Raw genomic sequence first — 21,053 nt, forward strand, 5'->3', positions numbered from 1 at the left:
ATAATTAAAGCAAAAATAATGACAACTGTGCTCGTAAGAGCTTACCGTCTACAAACATGTAGAGGTGATACAAAGTATAGGTGCTTATTTACGCAAGTCCAGCCATCTTGAAGAAATGGGGGATAGAGAAAGGCTGCCTGAGCCAATCACCTGCAAATCTTTGTAGTGCTTTTGGGTGGGGTTTGATGGAGAATTATGTGCAGAGAAAGTTAATGGGTTGTATATAAAAGGACTTTGATTAGGGAATGTGATAGGCAACCTTAAAAAGATGTGTTTTTAGGGAGCATCTAAAACTGTGTAATTGTAGTTAGTCCTAATTTTTTGGGGTAGAGCATTCCAGAGAATTGGTGCAGCTCGAGAAAAGTCTTGGAGCCGGGAGTTCAAATTAGTGTGGGTGTAAGTCAAAGGTCAATTGCGGAGCGTAGATAACGGAAAGGGTGAAAGACAGAGGTAAGGGTGGAGCTGTAGGGGGTGCCGCACTGTGGAGATCTTTGTGGGTGAGAACAAGCAATTTGAATTCAATCCTGTGATATATGGGGCAATGACTGGCACAGAGCAGAAGCATCTGAATAATGATTAGCCAGATAGTTGACCCTGGCTTGTAGCATTAAGGATGGACTGTGGAGGGGAAAGTCTAGTGAGGGGGAGGCCAATTAAATAATGATAATAATAATAATAATAAACACAAAACTATAAATACCAAAGGATGAAGGACAATAGGAAGTAACCTGTTTGTGCCAGCTACTTTACAATCTGCTCAATATAGTTGTCCATTCTTGACTTTTCTCCTTTAATTATCAAATGTCATTAATTTAAAAGAAGCTCTCATCCTCTCATTATTTAGCGCACACTTTAATGTCATTAAAATCTTCCAAAGGACACAATTTCTCTAAGAGCTTTATCTCTGAAAACACTAATGGACAGCTTTTGGCTTGGATCCCTGTGAGGGGAAAGCTAGCGGTTGTTTACCGGGAATATAGGACTACATTACAAAGGGAATTAGCTCTGAGCTGTTAGTCTGATTAATGCACTTAACTATTCCTGAGCTTCTCCTCCTCTTTGTGGAAGATAATGTATGGTGAGCAGCTGTGAGTGGTAAGGATGTGGGGGTCACGGTAAAGGAGCACTGAATGGAAGGAATGCAAGTGATGGTGATTATTTCACAAGTCAAGAAGAAGAAATGTAGAAATCATTTCCAGGACAGGAGTTTCCACCGACAATTAGAAGTGATTCCATTAGAACACTTGCTGAAATTCAGATAGGCATAAAAATCTTCAAACCACAAGGATGGAAAATGCACCCAACATGGACAGAACAAGCCTGAATCGAAAATCTTTGTTTCATTTCTGCATTAGCAAAAGTTATGTTATTTCAACTGCCTAGACCCATATTGGAAATATTAAAGTTAAATACAAAGAAGAAAATCTGTTATCCATTTTATTCATTACTGATAATTGCTCCGCTTATACCGATACTTATTTTCAACATCTACAGCTGTAACGCTGTATGTCTGTATGAATTCATATCAGAATTTACAGAATAATAATTGTGAGGAATATTGTTAGGAATATGACATTCATTCGTGACAGTCAGCTGTCACTTTCCATTAACACACATCCTGCCCTGCCACAAGGACCAAATGGCAGGATGACAAAAGTTGATCAAGACTCGGGGAGAGTTCCTGAGTAAAACCAGGAGAAATTCAGCTCAGGAGATGGGTGATTAATTACAAGTTTTACAAGCAGCTTCAAACAAGATTATTCAGACTTTGAGGGTCCTGGGCAAGAGCTACAATATTGGGGAGCACGTCGCTCCGACAGATAGGGCAGGCTTTTTTCTTGTTTCACAACGGCAAGATGCCGTCACAATAGTAGAATACATTAATCCAATGCTTCCATATTAGATGAACTCCTGCAATGTTGTATTGTTTATTCAATTAGCCTCAAAATCAAATGACTTAAACAAGAATTTTATACCAAAAAGAAAACTATTAAATTATTCAAGCTGACAGTATACTGATGCTGAATTTAGATTGTGTACACCAATGGAGACACTGATAAACCAAATGTAATATCACTAGTAGTTCAAAACATGTCTGGTTTTATACTTGTATACTACTACTATGTGTGTGCTCAATTTTATATTTTAGCATTTCGCATTACAGTATGGATTTTATCAAGTTCATTTCCTGGAAGTTGGATCAATTGTCTTTTTCTACACACGCTATTCATGCTGCTCAAACCACGAGCAGTATGAATGAGAGCCAGGCTGAGTACGTGCTGTGCAGTCCTATTTGTGCATATGTGAGGCCGTTTGGCACACTTTAAATAAAAATATTTTAGTGTAGGACTGCCTCAAGAGATTTGCCGTGACGTGGCGAGGTAGCTCGAAAAATTGCAATTTTTTGCCAAAAATCTCATTTTTCAAAGTACAGGTTGGAATGCTGGTACTGTGCACACTTTGCAAAACATAATATTTTGAGTAGAGGTTGCTTTTATGCTGTTTTTTAATTGCTATATAGGTTTTTGGTTGGTCCCCATATTGCAGTGCACTTCATTGTTATTTTTCCATCTGTCTTGATTTTTGGCGATTGGTGGCTGTTCACACATTGGCATCTAGCCTTGTCCACAGGCTATATATTCCAAGCAGCATGTGCCTGGGCCTATCCCGCCCACAACCATGAATTAGTCATGGAGACGAGACTGAAAAGCACCAGGTACGTGCTGTGCAGTCCTATTTGTGCATATGTGAGGCCGTTTGGCACACTTTAAATAAAAATATTTTAGTGTAGGACTGACCCAAGAGATTTGCCGTGACGTGGCGAGGTAGCTCGAAAAATTGCAATTTTTTGCCAAAAATCTCATTTTTCAAAGTACAGGTTGGAATGTTGGTACTGTGCACACTTTGCAAAACATAATATTTTGAGTAGAGGTTGCTTTTATGCTGTTTTTTAATTGCTATATAGGTTTTTGAGTAATTGCAGCCCAGTATATTTTTCTCTGAAATGATAGTCCAGCACTACCGCTGGCCGATTTCTCCCAGAACCTCTTCAGGTGATTTACAGATCTCAGGTGATTGACAGATTATGGACCTGTCAATCACCTGGAATGTCACTGAGATAAGCCACCTGTGGCAGATCCAGACTAGTCTCATCTTTGGCTGTGGTTCCTGGCCAGAACATTTAATTATACTTTCTCTGAAACGCCACAGCATTTAGAGAAAAATAATACCGGGCATGCTAATCATGATTCATAAACGTAAGACTTTTGGTTCCAACTGTTTTCAACCACTTTAACTATCATCGTGTGCCTCTAGTGTGCAACGAATACCAATACTGGAGTTTCAAGTCTCGCCCACAATTTAGGGTGATGTATCATAAACCTACTAATCTTTATAAATGAAATACACATATACTTATTGAAGAACCGATGGGAATTTTCACTATATCTTGTAAGCCCAATAAAGGAACTTATGATTCACAGTTATTCACATTTTATACAGCATTAAAATAATACTATTGAAAACAGGCTTAAAGGAGTACTCTTAGATTCAATGGAGTTAATTCATAAAATACACACTACCAGTAACATTTTTATTCAAAGATGTATATACATGTATGTAATGTAGTGTGATAATATACTCACCTGCCGCCACTGACTCTGGGACCGAGTGCCGATATTTTCTTCTGCTTAAAGACGTCACCGCTTACCAAACTCTGCGCTCTGTGTGACCAGGAAGTCTCTTTTACAATGAAAGTCTATCGAGAGGCAGAATGAGGCTTCATAGGCTTTCATTAAATATGTTTTCTGACTCCGGCTAGTCAGAATTGTGGTGACAACACAGAGAAGCAGAGAAGACTGATGCTGGATCCAAGAGATAGGGGCGGCAGTTCAGTATATTATCATACTACATTACATACGTGTATACACACACTTAATGAATAAAAATGGTACTGGGAGTGCTTCCTTAATGTGTGCATGCCAGACTTGTGGCGTTAAACACCTGAATAAGTAGTAATATTTTTGTGTAACTAGGAATTTGCGTCTTATGGTGTTTATACACTAGTCTCGGCCAGCTACTGGGTCTGGTGGGGCAGGACTATGCTTTTCCTAAAATTCATAACTTACACCAGAAATTTCTTTCACAGGTGAGGGTCAATTTAGAGATGTGCCTAATTCATTCAGTGGTGGGCACCTGTGAAACAATTAGTAACATCCTACTCTAGCAAACCACCAGTCTTAATGAATTGGCTCCTATATGCCATAAATAGTTTGGACATCTATATGTAGAAAATGGGTCTGTTTAACCGACACTCATGAAAAATAAAAAGAGCCACTCACGTTAATGGACACATTTTAAATTTTATTTCCAGGTTAACCAGTCTGGATGGATGGTCAGGGAACACATTTCTTGAGATAAGAGCTGGTACTAGAAGTGGATCCTACACTTCTCAGACATGTAATGAATATGCCATAAATATCTGAATTAGAATACCCCTTTAAAGGCCTTTAAATACCCCTTTAACCTATTCTCCTCCAAAGTAATACATGTAACATAGTCCAAAGCTTTGTAATCACATTAGATCACTAGTGGACCCAGACAAGAGGGTCCCTGTACAAGACCAGTATATGGATCCTTTGGAGACGAATAGCTCATCATAATGAACAATTCCTGCTGCTTTGGAGATGACAGTGGTCCCCTTACCGCCTGGGCCCCTGTGTGGCAGTGTAAGGGGGGGTCACCGCTATGCCCACCCCTTAAGAAGTAGCCGGCACACTGTTGGTTTAATGTCTAATGTTATAACTATGTATAGTATTTTGTGTAAGTGGCCACCAGCCAGATGGCAGTGTGGCTCAGGAACAGCAGTCTTGGCACCTGGGTAGGCAGACTAAGCGTTAAGGAAGGGGAGGAGAGCAGCTATAAAAGCACAGTTGAAAGGAACAGGGGTAGGAAAGTCCCAGGAGGAGTAAACTGAAAAGGCCAAAATTTAGATCCTAACTCACTGATCCTAAGGGTCACCCCATGAACGTGGACACAGGGGTCCTGCACGAGGAGGACTGTGAACTGTGTCCCCAGAAGCAGGGTATAGTCTGGTTGGTGGAAAGGTATCCAATTCCTGGATACAAATACCCTAAGAGACCCCCGGCAAGGCTACAGGTTAGTTGGCCATGGCCTCAGTAGGGTAGGCCTTGGCCTAGGCACTAACGTAGGAAGACTATCGAATGGGACTGGTCTGAGTGCAAGCGAATCCCTGTGGGTGGGATGGATGGACCTTAGGCCTGTTGTAGTTGGTTTGGGCAGTGCCATGGCAGCTGGGAGGATGAGGGACCTAGTGGTGTCATCAAGAGCCCAGGTGCCAGGAAAGCGGTCATCCACTAAATTGCATTATGAGATGGAGTCTGGAGGGAACCCCCATGGGACCACAAACGGTGCCCGGATAGTGCAGAAGACGAGTGATGCTATAGATGCAATGGAGACGATGAATGCTGTACTTGTTGCTGAGAACAGAAGTAAATTTCGTTGGTTGAAAAGCATACTACCGTGTGCCGTTTACTGACTCAGTGTGAACGTGGAGTAAAGAGTGGACTGTACAGAAGTCATCCTTTTAGTAATGCGGTGACCGGGAGGCAAGGGGTTACTGAATGGCTGTGCTGCAGCCTGGTCTCCCCTGAACACACGATTACCACCAATTCCTGCCCTGGAGCCTCCATTACAGCTGCACAGATTACACCAATATGTCCAGTTCTGCATTAAACACTGGAACTCATAAATGTCTTTGCCTACCTATACTTTTATTTTGAATTCCCCTTCTGTGGTCTTCTCAAAGGAACAGAGTTAAGTTTCTTGTAGGTAAGCTTTAATAACAAACGGACATCTGTCTCTGGAAACATTGTACATCCCTCGAAGCTGCACAAATCTAATTCTCCCCTCAGGTTTCATTATTCATAGCACATACAGTAAAAAAAAGGGCACCTTGGGCTATTGATGAATTACAACTCTTATTGTTATCAATGTTGATCAGGTTGATAAGATTTGTGGTTCAGACTGCACCACTCATAAATAACATCCACTCTGATATATTATGATCTCAAATACATACTTTGTTCGATACATGAGCAGAGTGATCCCAAAGGAGGTTGAAGAATTTCGTCGTATTCTAGGTCTTGGCTTGGTAGCTCTCTGTGCGTGGGTCTTACCAGAAAAAACTTGGTGATGCCTGACTTCATCAATAGTCAAAGTACATGTCATAATTACAAATATTGCTCAATTACATCTCATTTTGTTCTTTATAATAAAGTATAGCAGTAAAATAAAACACAAGGTAATTATTTACTAATCACGTACAAGATTTCTCCCCTATGCCTATGCCTCCCCCATACTCTGGAACGCTCTACCTCAGCATATCAGACTCTCCCCTACCGTGGAAAGCTTCAAGATGAACCTGAGGACCTACCTCTTCCAACAAGCCTACAACCTGCAATAACCCTCAGTCCAGTACACCACTGCGCAACCAGCTCTGTCCTCACCTATTGTACCATCACACATTCCCTGTAGACTGTGAGCCCTCGCGGGCAGGGTCCGCTCCTCCTATACCAGTCTGTTTTGTACTGTTAATGATTGTTGTACGTATACCCTCTTTCACTTATAAAGCGCCATGGAATTAATGGCGCTATAATAATAAAAAATAATAATAATAATAAGTCATATATTGTTGCTGCCAGGAAAATCTCTGTATCAAAGTATAGAAGGCACAACACTTCAATACTTTTTATTTGCAGTTCAAATATTTATATTTTCATGTTATTTAAGTCCATGGTACATGATATGTTCTTTGGATCAGTAGTAGTCCATGGATTCAAATTCAAATCCGAACAAAGCCAACAACTGCAAGGAGTTCTCTCCTGACAAGGAAAGAATGAAACGCGTGTTGGGGCAGCAGGGACCTCCCAATACTTTCAGCCAATGTAAGTGTACATATAAAGTGGTTTTAATTACTTCGGGTTCTTTTATGGGCTATAATCATTGTTGACCTATTATAAGTTTCATTTCTATGAGGATTAGTTACCTGTGTAATACGAGTACGTTCTCATTGTCCTGCACCACTATACTTTTTAGACATGTTAGCTGGGTATATTGGGTGGAGTGTCACATGCAATTTCTAGCAGCACTTGTTAAGTATTCTATAGTGATTTTAAAATAATTGTCTCAATAAATTATGGAGTTTTAATATACTCATTTTGTGGACTTTTTTCTGTCCTAGTATTCTGAGGTTCTCATGTTGGATGGAGTTTTGTTCATCTAATGATTAGGTGTAATTATTTGAAAAAGTGGTTACCTATCTGAGAACAGCATAATTTAGGGGCAGATACCCTGATTCCATTGTTGTATTACTGGTTGCAGCAGTTTTGATTAAAAACTGTTTTATCGGCTGCAGATCTCCCTGTTCTCTGGATGCTGAACTCTGTATAACCCAACCCACACCACTAATTGGCCGCTTTCTATGTACACTGTGCATAGGCAGAAAGATGTCAATCAGTGGTGAGAATGTGCAAGCCTCTAGTGGTAATCTCCTGCCGATAGCACAGTGATTTTTGTCAAAATTACAACAGGCAGCCCATTAAGTGATACATCACTGGAATCAGGATCTATGCCTCTACATTATGTTGTGTCAGGTGGGCTAGCTAAACCTGGTGATGGATTCCTTTTAAGTCTCCTTTCATATGGTTTATAAATATAACAATTCCTATCAAAACAGACTGGGCAACAACACTCAGATGCCTAACAGCATTCGAATCAGTGGTTTATGACATTATGTAGACCATGGACACCTGAACATCACACTTATCGGAGCTCGTTGCAATAATAATTGCCCTGGGTGGTAGTAAAAGCCTTCACTCTTTTGGGAAGGCTTTCCATAATATTTTAGAGGGTGTCTATGTCATTTTTTATGCCCATACTGGCAAAATAACATTTATTAGGTTAGGCAGTCATTTTGAGGTAGAAGGTACAATTAGAACTTGGTGGGTCAATTCATCCCAAAGATATTTGATGATATTGAGATTAGAACTTTGATGTTTCACTCAGCATCCTTCATGAAAGACATCTCACCATGGCACCCAATCACTAAAATGTTTTGCACACCCGTCTTCATGAAAGACATGCTTCTTTATGAGTTTGGTGCATTTTTCACCTGGCATGTGTCAGTCAAAGAAAGGCACTCAAGTCAATAGTACATTTTGAAGAAACCGGTGGATAATGCATGGCCAGACCCCTTTTATTAAACTTCACTCACTTTTCAAAGAGCTGTGTAAAACCTCCAAAAAAGCACAAAATTTAAGCACAAATAGGTGTTGCCAAAACATTTTGCACATTTCAAGTAGGTTTATGCTATAAAAAAAACTATCTTAAATTGCTTCATCCATGCTGTTATGGTCCTCACTTTGTGCACTGGGGCGCAGCCATGCAGAAATAGGAAACATTGCCAAATTGTTGAAAAGTTGGAATAAGAAAATTGTCTAAAATATATTTGTAGGCTGTTGCATTAATATTACTCCCGGGGATAACCGTCTTGGTGCAAACCTTTAACATTATCTCTCATCATCCTAATTTTACAGTAGGAATTGTGGTTGGTAGCGTTTTCTCCACATACACTAAACCCAATTATTTGGAATAGACAACCAGATAGTGAAATGTGATTCTTCCTGATCCAGACTCATGTGGCAGTGTGAGTTTTCCATTTCAGTTGACTTTTTTGCACGTGGTGATATTAGCTTATGCTCAGCTGATCATACATGAAATCCCATTTCATAAACCTCAAAATACACAGGACTTGTTCTATTGTCCCTTCGAGGCGGTTTAAAGCTGTGTAGTGAGTGATGTAGGAAAACTTAGGCTCCAAGATCGCCTGGTGGTTCTCTTCTGTGAGTTTGCATGCTCTTCTACACCATGTTTGAGCTGTTCCTCCATAACACTTCCACTTCACAATAATACACTGGTGAAAATGTAGCAGATGAGATATCTATCAAACCGATGTCACAAAAGTGGCATTATATGACAGCAGGTCTGGTGGTGTGATGCAGAGAATAATTCCCTGCTGTCTATCGTTCTCAAAATTACCTTCTTAACCTATTGGTAATGTATGTAACTCATGACAGTGTGTAGTCTGCAGACAGGCTGCAGGAATGGTGCTTTCCAGTGGCTACCTTACACTAGTCACAGGTATATTCTGCATACATTAGGAGTGATTTGGATACTCATATTGTAAGGAGAAACCGAGATACATGGATAAATAATGAGACCCCAACCAAGGAGACACCAGTGCCTTGACTTAAAGGGAACCTGTCAGTAGATTTTTACTACCTCATCTGTGAGCAGCATGGTGTAGGCAAAGAGATTCTGAATCCAACGGTGTATCACTTAGATTACTGGCTGCAGCTGTTCTGATACAATCTGAATGTTTAGTTTTAGTCATGTAGCAGAGTCCAGGGAGCTGTCCTTACCCACACCAGGCTCTCTATAGAGATTGTACATTGACAGTGAGGTGCCAATTACATCAGGGGTGTGTCAAACTGCCCTGTCCATGAGTTTCTAGTCCTGTAATGATAAGGGCCTTGCTGCTTAAACAAACATAGCAAATAAACAAAAAGACTGTGACAATAGAGGCATGCCTGAACTTTCTGTGTTAACCCTTGCAGCACGCTGGCTTCAGTTTACATAGCAAAAACCTGATGACAGATTCCCTTTAAGAATTGACCTATGTCTCAACATAAGAACACAGGTAAACATGGTGTCTAATTTAGGAGGGCTTAAACATAAATATTACATATTATAGCTATTATGCACATGTATGTATTATGGGATATATTTTCTCCCTGCAAAGAATACATTAGCCCTAAGTTTGTCAGGGTAAGCAATATAATAAAATAGGGCCTGGGCAAGTTTTGTACGCAATAGTTAAATTAGATAAATTTTGCTGCGGGTCCAACCGCTGGGACCACCTTCGATCCCAAAAAAGGGGCCTTACTGAGTGATATCTGAGAAGAGTGGAGGTTGAGCAAGCGCACTTGTACTCCATTCATTCGCTATGGGACTGTTGAATATAGCCATTCACTGCACTTGACTTTTTTTGACAGTGCCATAGACAATAAATGGAGCAGAGATGTGCATGCAGCTCAGCCCCCCAGTTCTCGCGATTGCTGTGATTCCCAGCAGTTGGACCTCATGAGGACAAATTCAAAACTGGCTGCAAACTCTTTAACGTTAGTTGTATGTGTACAGTATTATGTTTGGTACTATAAGGCTGTAGCAATATGTATGTGTTCAGTATAGCAGCACTAATTTTGTGTATGGTAAATCAGCATTATTTTTTTATTACTATCAAAACTGAAAATTACTAGACGTTTTTTTCCTTTTATAACATTGTTTAGAATAGGAATATTAGCCACACTCTAGGAATAATAGAAACACTGTTTCTTGAAAAAGTAGCCCCTTTCAACTTCTTAAATTGATGTCATGAAGCCTCTCTTTTCTGAAGATCTGCTACAAATTCTTGCAACATACTGAGAATACGATCGCATAAAAAATTGCTTTGAACCTGCTTTAAAGTATATGTGCATTTATTTATCTTTGTAAGTAAATTACACACTTTCCTGCAGGATATTTAACTTGTTACTTTATTTTACACATATATAAATAATTTACACACATATTAGGTCATTGCACAGCTTACTTTAGAGAGTGATGAGCAGAATTCTGTGTTAATATGTCTTGATTACCAGTTATGTTATGAATGATAGAGGAAAAACCAGGTACAGGTATTGTGTAAGTGGATATAAGCCATCCTGCAGTTTTTATTTGTTAAGTAAAGAAATTAAAATTTTCCATACTTTAACCGTGAATCCTAAATAAATTCTGTCTTTATGCTTGTCAAAATAATTTCGGAACTAAAATAGTGATCTTGAAAATGTCAAATGCTATCACTAATTTTTACTACAGCCCTAATGATAGTGTTCAAAAGTCAAATTTTGAAGAGTGCTCAGATGATCCCATATTTAAAGAGGTTATTCACTACTTTAACAATGTTGGCCTATTGTAGGACAGGTCATCAATGTCTGATCGATCGGAATCCAACATGCGGCACCCCCGCCAATCAGCTGTTCTCAGGACCGGAGGCGGCAGCACGCAGCCGGAAAAGCTCAGTTCCGGAACTGCCCAAGCTTCTGATAGCGGCGGCCGGGTACTGCACATCCGCCTCCAATTCAGATCAATAAGAAGCGGGATGAGCAGTTTCTAGTCGTGGCCACTATCAGAAGACAGAGCAGCTCCGAAACTGAGCATTTACAGCCACAGGCTGCAGCTGCCGACACTGAGAACAGCTGATCGGTGGCAGTGCAGGGTGTCGGACCCTGGCCAATCAGACATCGATGACCTATCCTAATGAAAGGCTATCAATGTTAAAGTAGTGGCCAACCTCTTTAGTATTTGGTTAAATATTTGAAAGGTGAAATTCTATATATTTATATCTTATGAAGACAATTGCTTTAAAAACAGAAGCCTGTCCACCGGCAGCTGATCACATCAGGTCTACCTTTTCTACAATCCCACGCACCTCCAGCAATGAGCCATTATCACTGAAGGAAGACAGTTATGGCCAAATAGGGAAAGATGGAGTACTGCATGGAAATTATGGCAACTCTCTATGAGCTCTCTACTTTGGCTCCAAGGGGCATATAGTCAGGGGTTGTCCCAGGCCCATATACATGGAATTTCTTTTCAAACCTTGTATAAATGATGGCGGATTCAGAAGTCATTCTCAATGTTCCAAATCCATCCCAGGAAAGAAGCCTTATTGTTGCTTAGCAAGAGCCTTATGTAAATATTACTACAAGTATTTACATTTACCAATCATGCCGCCAATATGATGATTTTATTGACGGCACAATTAATCAAGATCTACAATAAATAACAGTATTATAGTTTATTGCTGATCTTTTTTCTTAATTTACACTCAGTCTGAAGCCAGTGAATTGTAATAAGGGCCGGTATGAACAGATCTTTACTGGTATATAGCTAAAAATTAGCTGTCAATTTAAATTCTTTCATGTGCCAAAACCCTTGAGCTGTGGAACTGATCTATCTAGACATCGCAAATAACCACTGAAAGCAGATATTCAGCTTTTGGAATGTAGCATACTTTCATAAATGTTTCCACACTTTTCACACATAATCACTGCAAAATGCTTCCACCTTCAATACTAGACATTTGCTATTGTTAGCAGGTCTGTATTCATGAATAAACCTGTGTTCACTTATACAAAGCAATTAGAGATGAGCGAACCCAAGGAAGTTTGGTTCGGTGGGTTCAGCCGGACTTTAGATAAAGTTCGGTTTGGGACCTGGACTTGATATGAACCCCAATGGAAGTAATTGGGCAGCTCAGGTCTTTGCCAATGCAGCTAGCCATAAAGAGATCACTTCCGGGGCCGAGTGGGTGGGGTTTTTCCATTATTTTTTTGGTGCACACTACATCCAATAACACTGTTGTTACCCCCAATGTGAGCCATTCAAACACTGCCAGCAGCTTGCATTGGGATGAGCACAGCGATGCTGGCGCCAGTGGTTTTCATACATAAAGCACCCGGAAATTTGTGGATTTCCTCAATGGATTTACTCATCTTTAAAAGCAATGTAAATGCTGTTGGGTCACACATAAAAGGGATGTATAGTATTTTGAAGATTTCTCTTAAGCTCGAATTTATCAATTTATATGTCCAGAAGTCTTCCAAGCTCGTATCAGAGAATGATCCCTATGTATAGATCTTTTTATTGGTCATCAATGGTCAACCCATCTTCAGTCAATTGTATATATGAGAAAAGCACTTGAAAGTTTTAAAAACCTCATCCCATGAGGTTGTTACATATATATATATATATATATATATATACATATATATATATAATAGTAGAATTGCCAGTGAGCCCAGCTTACAGTCACATTAGCAGGAACCCTTTATGAATCCGATATCACATCCACATGGCTGTGTTCTTCTCCTTTTGAGGCATCTGGTAAAACACTCCAACATCTACAGCTTCGATGTACATGTCATAAGTGGTGCTTAACGTACATCAGCCCATGTCCTCTCCAAACGATTTGCAATCATCAAGTCTTTGCAGTGGGCAGACTTTGACACCATCTAGTCTTATTGCCTTGTGAATCATCTTTAGCTTTTAAGTTCAAGATTGAAGAAAAATAATTCACACACTGGTGTGTTTTCCAGATGTCATTTTCTCACCCGAGGCATGTCCAAGATTATTGTGCTGTCATGTTACTTTGATGGCTTTTCTTTTCATTTGTCACATAAACGATATCACTTTTAACAGCCACAGAAATAGTGCTGGACTCAGTAGTGTGAAAGATGGAGCACAAACACCTGACGATGCTTCAGAAGACATTATTTTCTTGGAGGGAAGCACAGACATGTCATTCATTTCTGCTGTCTGCTTGCTCTGAAAAACACGTATTTTAAAATCAGCTTTACCCCTAGTGTTGCGTAAGTCAGACAGTACTGCTTCCTATCTTACTATTATATTCTGTACCATTATATTCCACTTACACACCTACAATCTCTGTATTATTGATATCCTTAATTAACATAGTGACGAACAGTCCTGAATAGAGATGGGACAATTCACAAGACTCCAATCCATTAGCCGGGTCAGTAATCTGTGACCGCTGAATGGGAGACTAGCCAATCTCCATCCTTCCCGGTATTTCCAGCTCATCTGTTGATTAGCTTGGCTGATGTACCGTCATCATTAAGGTATCATGGTAGCCCACCTAATTAAAAGTTGGGAATGCTGAGAAGTAAGAAGACTCGCAGGCCACCCATCCAGCATTCACAGATTACTGACCTGTCTATTGGACCGGAGTCCTGCAAATTGTTCTCCCATCTCTAGTCCTGAGGTTCATGACCAATTCTGGAAAGTTCACAGTCACAGTTCAAAAAGAATGTGTTGCACAGAAACCTTGACTTTTTTCAACTTTTTTCAAACCATGTCTTTTGTTTTCCTAGGGAGGTCTTTGGGGTTGGGCTAAAAACATCCCCATTTTTCCAACCTATAGGCTGGTATGTATAAAATAACAAAAGAAATGGCTTAAAAAAACAAAAAATAAAAAGTAAATAGTAATGGAAATCTGTCATTGTCTTCTCTTATCTCCAATCATACAGAAAGTAAACCTTACCTCCTTTTTATCAGGGTGGATGGCAAAATGACGACTTCCTTTATCATCAATACGACTTCGCTGGTCATCATTTATTGTCATAATGATGCTATGGTTAAGATCTGGGATAATTGCTTTCTCTGTAGATAAATAAGTTATTATTTATTTGACTTTTAAAGCTTTCATAGTTTCATAAGAATTGCAGTATCTATACTAGTAAACTATCAGTTTTAGATTGAGTGCAGTCAAAACTGTTCATAGTGCCAATGTCTAAATACTTAGTCCATTGTCATCATATTATTGAACATACATAGTGGCCATAAAATAACCTAAGGTGTTTGGAGCCGTGTGCAGACTGACCAAGTGGACAGAATTGGCTGAACATTGGTATATATGCTATTCAAGGCATGGAGAAATAGAAGGCATCTCAAAAAGTTTTTTAGACCAAAACCCCCCACCAGGTGAAAAAGTGGTGCTGTACAGTGAGCGCACCTTGCAACTCAGTCTTCAAGATGCCTGTCTCTTTGCCGGATTGTGCGCTGCTAGTGCGGTTATTTTATGAGAATGCCAGGAATGCTACAGCTGCACTGAGAGCCTTTCGGAGTTTGAAAGACCTTCACATACGTAGCGATCTAATAGCTGTCAATTCGCTGAGACAGATGATGACACATTTTGAGGCAACAGGGTTACTGAGTGTTCAGCCAGGGCGCGGGCGACGACCGGTAAGCAGAGAGGTTGTGGAGGACATTGACACTGCCGTCATGGAATACGGCACGAACAACCCTGCCGGGAACAGCAGTGCACACCTTAGGTTATTTTATGGCCATCTTGTATGTTGACTAAATATATAATAGATGCTATGAATATGTGTAACTCATGACTTTATGCATGTACTGCAAGATCAGCATAAACCCAAGCTCTTTCAGTGTCATAACTATGGCCCTATATATTAACTTATTACATTACTTATGGAACCCTAAACCTAGAAATGAATGTTTAAATTAAATAAGAAATATTGTTTCCCTTGTTTTTTAGTCTGCAGCCTTTTCTATGCTAACCTGAAACAATCAATCAAGAAGGCCTCTGCTGCAGTCAGTTGTCTCACAGCCAGACACAAGACCGTGAAGAAAAGAAGGCCATGTATTCTGGGACACATGAAGAAGATTGAATAATATATTTCTCAGATTTGATTGTATTGTATGACAAAACATAAGAAAAGGAAGAGATTAAGGAAGAAAGTGCTGCGACATTAATTATGTGTATCTTCTGAGTTCCTTTAAGAATTTCATATTGAAGTGAGATATGTTGTAGAAATGATAAGTTAGGTAAGGAAATTTCACTTAAAAATAATTATACCCATTAAAATACTTGTATTCTTAATAAAATATTAATTTGTGTTTATCTTTTCTTATGACTATATTGTGCTGTTATTTCTCTTAGAAGTGTATGAATAAATTGGCAACAGGGAGTAACCATTTCCATTGATAAAGAATTATGTCTATACACAATGTGATACTGTCAGCACTAATTGGACATTGTCAATATACGTAGGAACACAGCCCAACTGCAGCACTAACTGTTACCACCAGTTAAGAGCCAGATATTCCCACTTCAGACATGAATGATTGAAAGGAAATACCCCTTTAAGAAGGACGGCATGATTGTGTGCACGCGGAGTCTTTTTGCTGAGTTTTCAAAGCAGAAATTCCATGTTTTTGAGATTTAGAGGAGGATTTAGAGAGATTCTGCTCAGTTTCTGCTCCAAAAAGTCCTTCAAAATCTCAGTGTGCTCATAGTCGATAATAGGAATATGCCAGGGTAAATATTAAGATTTTTACTTACGTAGACATCTGTTGGAAGTGAACATCCCAAGGAAGACATTGCAGTCTTCCAGCTTGTTACCACTACCTTCACATGTGCACCATAGTGATGTATCCATGCTTGAGTTGTTAATAAAATTAGGGGTAATTGTGGTACCTATGTGAAGAAATGAATAAACAGGCATATAAATTGCAAGTAGGGAACCAGACATAATGTGCTTGTATTGAAAACAATGAAGAATCCCAACGTTTTCTACAATCTAGTATTATACACTCAATGAAAATAACTACATCTCCGAAATGTTTTATACTGAAATATAACCGCTTTTTCTCAAGACAGATTGGTATCCCAAACGTCAGACCCTCATAATTACTTTGTATAACATAATTTATTCTAATTTAGAATATGTTGGAACAATGTTTTTTTTTTCAGGCAGGATTGGAGCAGATCTGCCATTAAATGCACCTGAAAAAGAACTAATAACATGCTCAAAAGAATGGACATACTCTATGTAAGGCCTTATTCACATGTCCGTGCAAAACACCTTGGTGAAGGTACGTATATGTGTGCGTGTGTCCATATCTGTGTGGTCAGTGTGCTGTTCCTGTGCTATCTGTGTAACATCCGAATAGCACACAGATAGTATGAGCTGATATACTTACCTGTCCCCAGCGCTGCTGTTACTTCAGGGTTCATGGAGAGTGCAGCGATTATGCATGAGCTTAATGAACGGGACCTGGAAGCAACAGCAGAGACAGCAGCACTGGAGACAGGTAAGTATAAAAATTATTTATTTTTGTTACGTGTTTTCTCCAGTACGTGTCACACTGATGACATATGGATCACATCAGTGTGCGGTCCATGTGACATCCATGCTGCCAGCAGAAATCAGATATGTCACCATATGGAGCGCACGGACACGCGTGTGCTCCACTCGGACACATTGTCCATGGGAAAACATGGACGTAAGTGCAAACCCATTGATTTTAATGGGTCTACATGCGTCCGTGTCTTCGATACATGTGAAAACAGACGTCAAACGTACCGAAGAAATGGATGTGTGAAGGGGGCCTGAAAACGACTTGTTGTGCATATGTTTAGGCTTTTGAGCATCTTTTAACTGCTTCAGGTTTCCAAAGATGCCAAACAGTTAAAAGAAGTGAACTGACCATTCTTCTGATAATTTCCCCTCAGAGGACATTCTGTCCTTTACAACAGAAGTCAATGGAAAAGCTCAAAAGCCACCCAGAAGACAACATTTTTCCTTTAAAAACCACTAGCGGTTTCATCATTGTCGAATGGAGTTAAAAATATCCATACTATGCCAGTACAAAAGATGCCACAAAAATGCTGGAGAAACACCTGCTAGTGATCAAAAAAGTCAAGAAAGCATTTAAAAATAACCAAAAACACAAAAAAGACGCTAAAAGGGTACAAAATTCCAGATAATAGGAGAAAGTTACTGAAGTGTCTTCCTGAAATTTGAAAAAAATAACATTGTGTGAATACACCCTAAAGGGCTTGTCATGGAATAATTTGCTTTTTACTCTAAAGGTTGCACAGGTTGAAAAAATATGTTGTTTCAGTGTTTGGGTAAAGGCAGCATCAGTGACATCAGGACTGCAGTGCACTTTACCGCTGCAGCCAGTCACTGAGCTTGGTGGTTGTGACAATGTAGCCCTGAAAAAAGAAGCACTAGATCTAGGGAGGGTGAGTATCTTTTGTTTAATGTTTTCAAACTGTGCAAGGCTTTAGAACAAAAAAAAGGATTACCAGACCACTTTTTGAAAGTTCTTTTTATTAGTGCATTTTTATAGTATATGGGATAAGGGGCAAAAAAATATGATAAAATTATCTAATAAAAAAAGTAAGGGAATAAGGGGACACGAAAACAATGGAGGGAAAGAAAAGGTAAACAAACAAAGGAAAAGGCAAAAAAAGGAGGAAGGAGAAAGAGGAGAGAAAAAGAGAGGGAAGAAAAAGGAAAGGAGGATCATCTTAGCATAGTTGCACCACAACAATTAACATGCCAAGCTAAAAAAAACCCCCATAAAATAAAGAGATTAAAAGAATTCTGGCAAAGTAATACAATAGCATATAAAAAGGTTTTTCTTGCTTGGAGTAAAAACTGTATTCCAAGAAGATCATTTGGAATTATATTTAATTGGAGAGTTAGTCTTTAAAGCTAAGAAGATTTCAAAGGAGTTATGCAAGAACATAATATCAGTTATGTCGGAAATAGAGGGAATAGACATCGATTTCCAGTTAGACGAAGTACAAGTTTTTATAACAGAAAAATATGTAAACAAACTTGTCTAATTTTTTGAGAGAGGTCATCTGCTTTCGGAAAAATGAGAAATTTTGACGGGAGACTCATTGATTTTATTCAATAGTAAAGAGACATCTCTCTTGCGGGAAGTGTAGAACCCCCTAGATGAAATTTAAAAATAATTTTCATGTAAATTTGCGCTAGCAGAAGATTTGTACACTAGTCCCACTGCTTTTTTTCTATTTATTTTTCCTCATCAGTACATATAATTCAGTTTTTCAAAAGAGACATAAGAATGAAAAATTGAATAGATATTCTTAATTGAGTTATTCATGGGAAAGAGTAACAAGTTCTCTTGAAAGGGTTACAGGTAAAGAGAATTGATTTCTAATCTATATCCTTAACTCCGGACAATTCTAGAATTCTCCGTCACGAAGATTTATAGGGTTTTTAATAACTGAAAGTTTATAATCGAGTATAATTTAGTCCCCGTGATAAGCAAAAAACAGTCTAAAATTCCAAATTTTTCCCATTTTTTACATGGAAAATTTAGTAGCGCTGTATGAAAAATTGAGATAGAAATGTTTTTGGGATTAATGTCACATTTATTGGCTTTTGAGATAATACATAGCTTTTTCCAAAGTGAGATAGTAGATTTCAGCAATGAGTAAAAGAAGAGATGAACCCAACAAATGGAATATTATCAATGATAAAGATGATTTAATATTAGGAGCTTATTCCAGTTCCATTCAGCCAGGTTTGCGGAACTCAAACAACCAGTATCTACTTTGAAGACTGATATTAGTAGCAAGGTAGGCACAGATATTGGGTAGGCCAATTCCACCATTTTATTAAGCTTAATCAGTGAAAGATTTGTGGTCCTAGAGGTTTTCGATTGCCATATAAAACTGGATCTTTGTTTATGCAGTTTATTAATCCAATGGTCAGGTATTTGGATCGGGATAGTACAAAATATGGGAGTTTACGAAGGATCATCATCTTAAAAAGAAAAATCCTGCCTAACCAAGATGTCAGACCATCTTTTATGACATAATAATACATGGTCTAAGTGGGAAACCCATTTAGGCTCACAGGTGCCCATATATTTTGTTCTTACCAATCAGCCTAATATAGGACTTTATGCATGGATCATATTGTTCTACAGAACAGCCTTCTTTCTTTTTCTCAGACAGATGGCAATGTTTTTGATAGTCCAAAAGACGAGATCTGAAAGAAATAAAATTATAGTTGCTATTTACATTAAAGCTGACTCCACCCAAAATAAATCTTCCTTACTTGATATGTTTATCTGTGGCTCGTATCTGCACACGGATGTTTTTATTGTTTAAATCAAATACATCATACCTGCTCACCAAAGGTGGCTATGTGCTTAAGAAGAATCCAGCATAAGCTCATAGGCTCAGCTGTATGTATATCTACTTTCTTCAATGGTGTCACGCTCCCCGTGTCCCAGCACCACTCCTTACCCACTGATCCAGTCCACGTGTCCACCGGTCATGGCTGCCGCTCCCGCTCTTGCTCCCCTGAGTCCTGTTCCTGGTCTCAGGAGTCTGATTCTGACTAATGTTATGTACAGGACCGGGCCGCGCCCACTCACCTGGTCTTATAGCCCCAGCACTGCTGCAACAGGAAATGACCTGAGGCTGTGCTGGGTATATAAGACTGGCCTCTCCATGTGGGTGGCGCCTGATCATTGCTTGTGTTTCTATGCCTTGTCTTGTGAGCTAAGTGCTCAGGTCTTTGTTCCTGTTTCCTCATACTGCCTTAAAGTACGCTGTGACCTTAGTGACCTTGTCCTGTCTTTGCTTCCTGATACCTGCACCCGTTCCTGCCACGTTAGTGCTCCAGCTACCGTGTACCCTGCCCTCCAGGTGGGGTGCTCGGTCCAGTAGATCCACCTCCTGGGCCTACCAGTCCTCCCCGGCCCTCACAAATGGTGAGAAGGAAATAGGTTAATGCCACTGCCCTCTATTATAGAATCACATTTAAAGGGGTGGTCCACTACACAGCAAAGTGGTCACACATCGATGTAAACCTCATAGAGAAGGCTTTTCTCAAATACCTTGTCTAATCAATTGTGCCTCTGAGCATATTAATGCCCGCCTGCTGTCCATATGCAAAATGCTTAGCATAGGGACAACACATGGACCAATTCAAGTCAATGTGGTATTCACGTAAATGTTATTACACATTGACTGATGATCTGCATGTGTTACTTTGATCTGTATTCTGGATCAGACAGTCCGTAATAAGTCCATGGGTGCATAAAAAATGGATCACATATGGGTTGCCATCTATATATCTTGTGGTTTTAATGAATGCTTTACAATTGTAAAGATTGTTAAATAGATAAATGTTTAAAATCACAAAAAACGGACACACGGATGACATATCAATGACAATCCAATGCATCCGTGTTGTTATCCATTCATCCGTTTCTCATACACAAATTGCGTTTTTTGTCTGTGTTTTATCTGTATGTCGACATGTGCGTATGTCATACAGGTTTTAATGGATCAATTTAATAAATAACAAAGAGCAAATACAGTTTCCTATCTCAACAATTGTAATGGATCTGTGAAAAATAAATGGCGCACAGATGGTAACCTGTAAGTGATCCATTTTCTACATAACCACTGGCTTATAATGAGTCTAATCCAAAGTAGTTAATGCTGCACTTTTGACAATGTTTATCTTTGTTGGTCTGATTAATGGGTTCTG

At 39.3% G+C, this 21,053-nt stretch overlaps 1 protein-coding gene across 2 annotated transcripts in view; it reads right to left on the reverse strand.

Annotated features, from left to right (window-relative positions):
• Nucleotides 1-10,598: 10,598 nt before the first annotated feature.
• Nucleotides 10,599-21,053, reverse strand: part of LOC142303370 (GDNF family receptor alpha-4-like) — a 117,524-nt gene continuing 107,069 nt past the window's right edge. Inside the window, exons 5-8 of one of the 2 annotated variants that reach the window (XM_075344671.1) lie at nt 19,429-19,538; nt 16,064-16,198; nt 14,243-14,361; nt 10,599-13,458 (exon numbers count right to left, since the gene is read on the reverse strand). In XM_075344671.1, coding sequence (XP_075200786.1) covers nt 13,354-13,458; nt 14,243-14,361; nt 16,064-16,198; nt 19,429-19,538 — 469 coding nt within the window. In that variant the 3' untranslated portion in view covers nt 10,599-13,353. Of the gene's footprint in view, nt 13,507-14,242; nt 14,362-16,063; nt 16,199-19,428; nt 19,539-21,053 lie in introns of both variants that reach the window. The other variant, XM_075344670.1, reaches the window with a different exon arrangement.

Source organism: Anomaloglossus baeobatrachus, chromosome 4 (genome assembly GCF_048569485.1).
Source record: "Anomaloglossus baeobatrachus isolate aAnoBae1 chromosome 4, aAnoBae1.hap1, whole genome shotgun sequence".
Classification (NCBI taxonomy): domain Eukaryota; kingdom Metazoa; phylum Chordata; class Amphibia; order Anura; family Aromobatidae; genus Anomaloglossus; species Anomaloglossus baeobatrachus.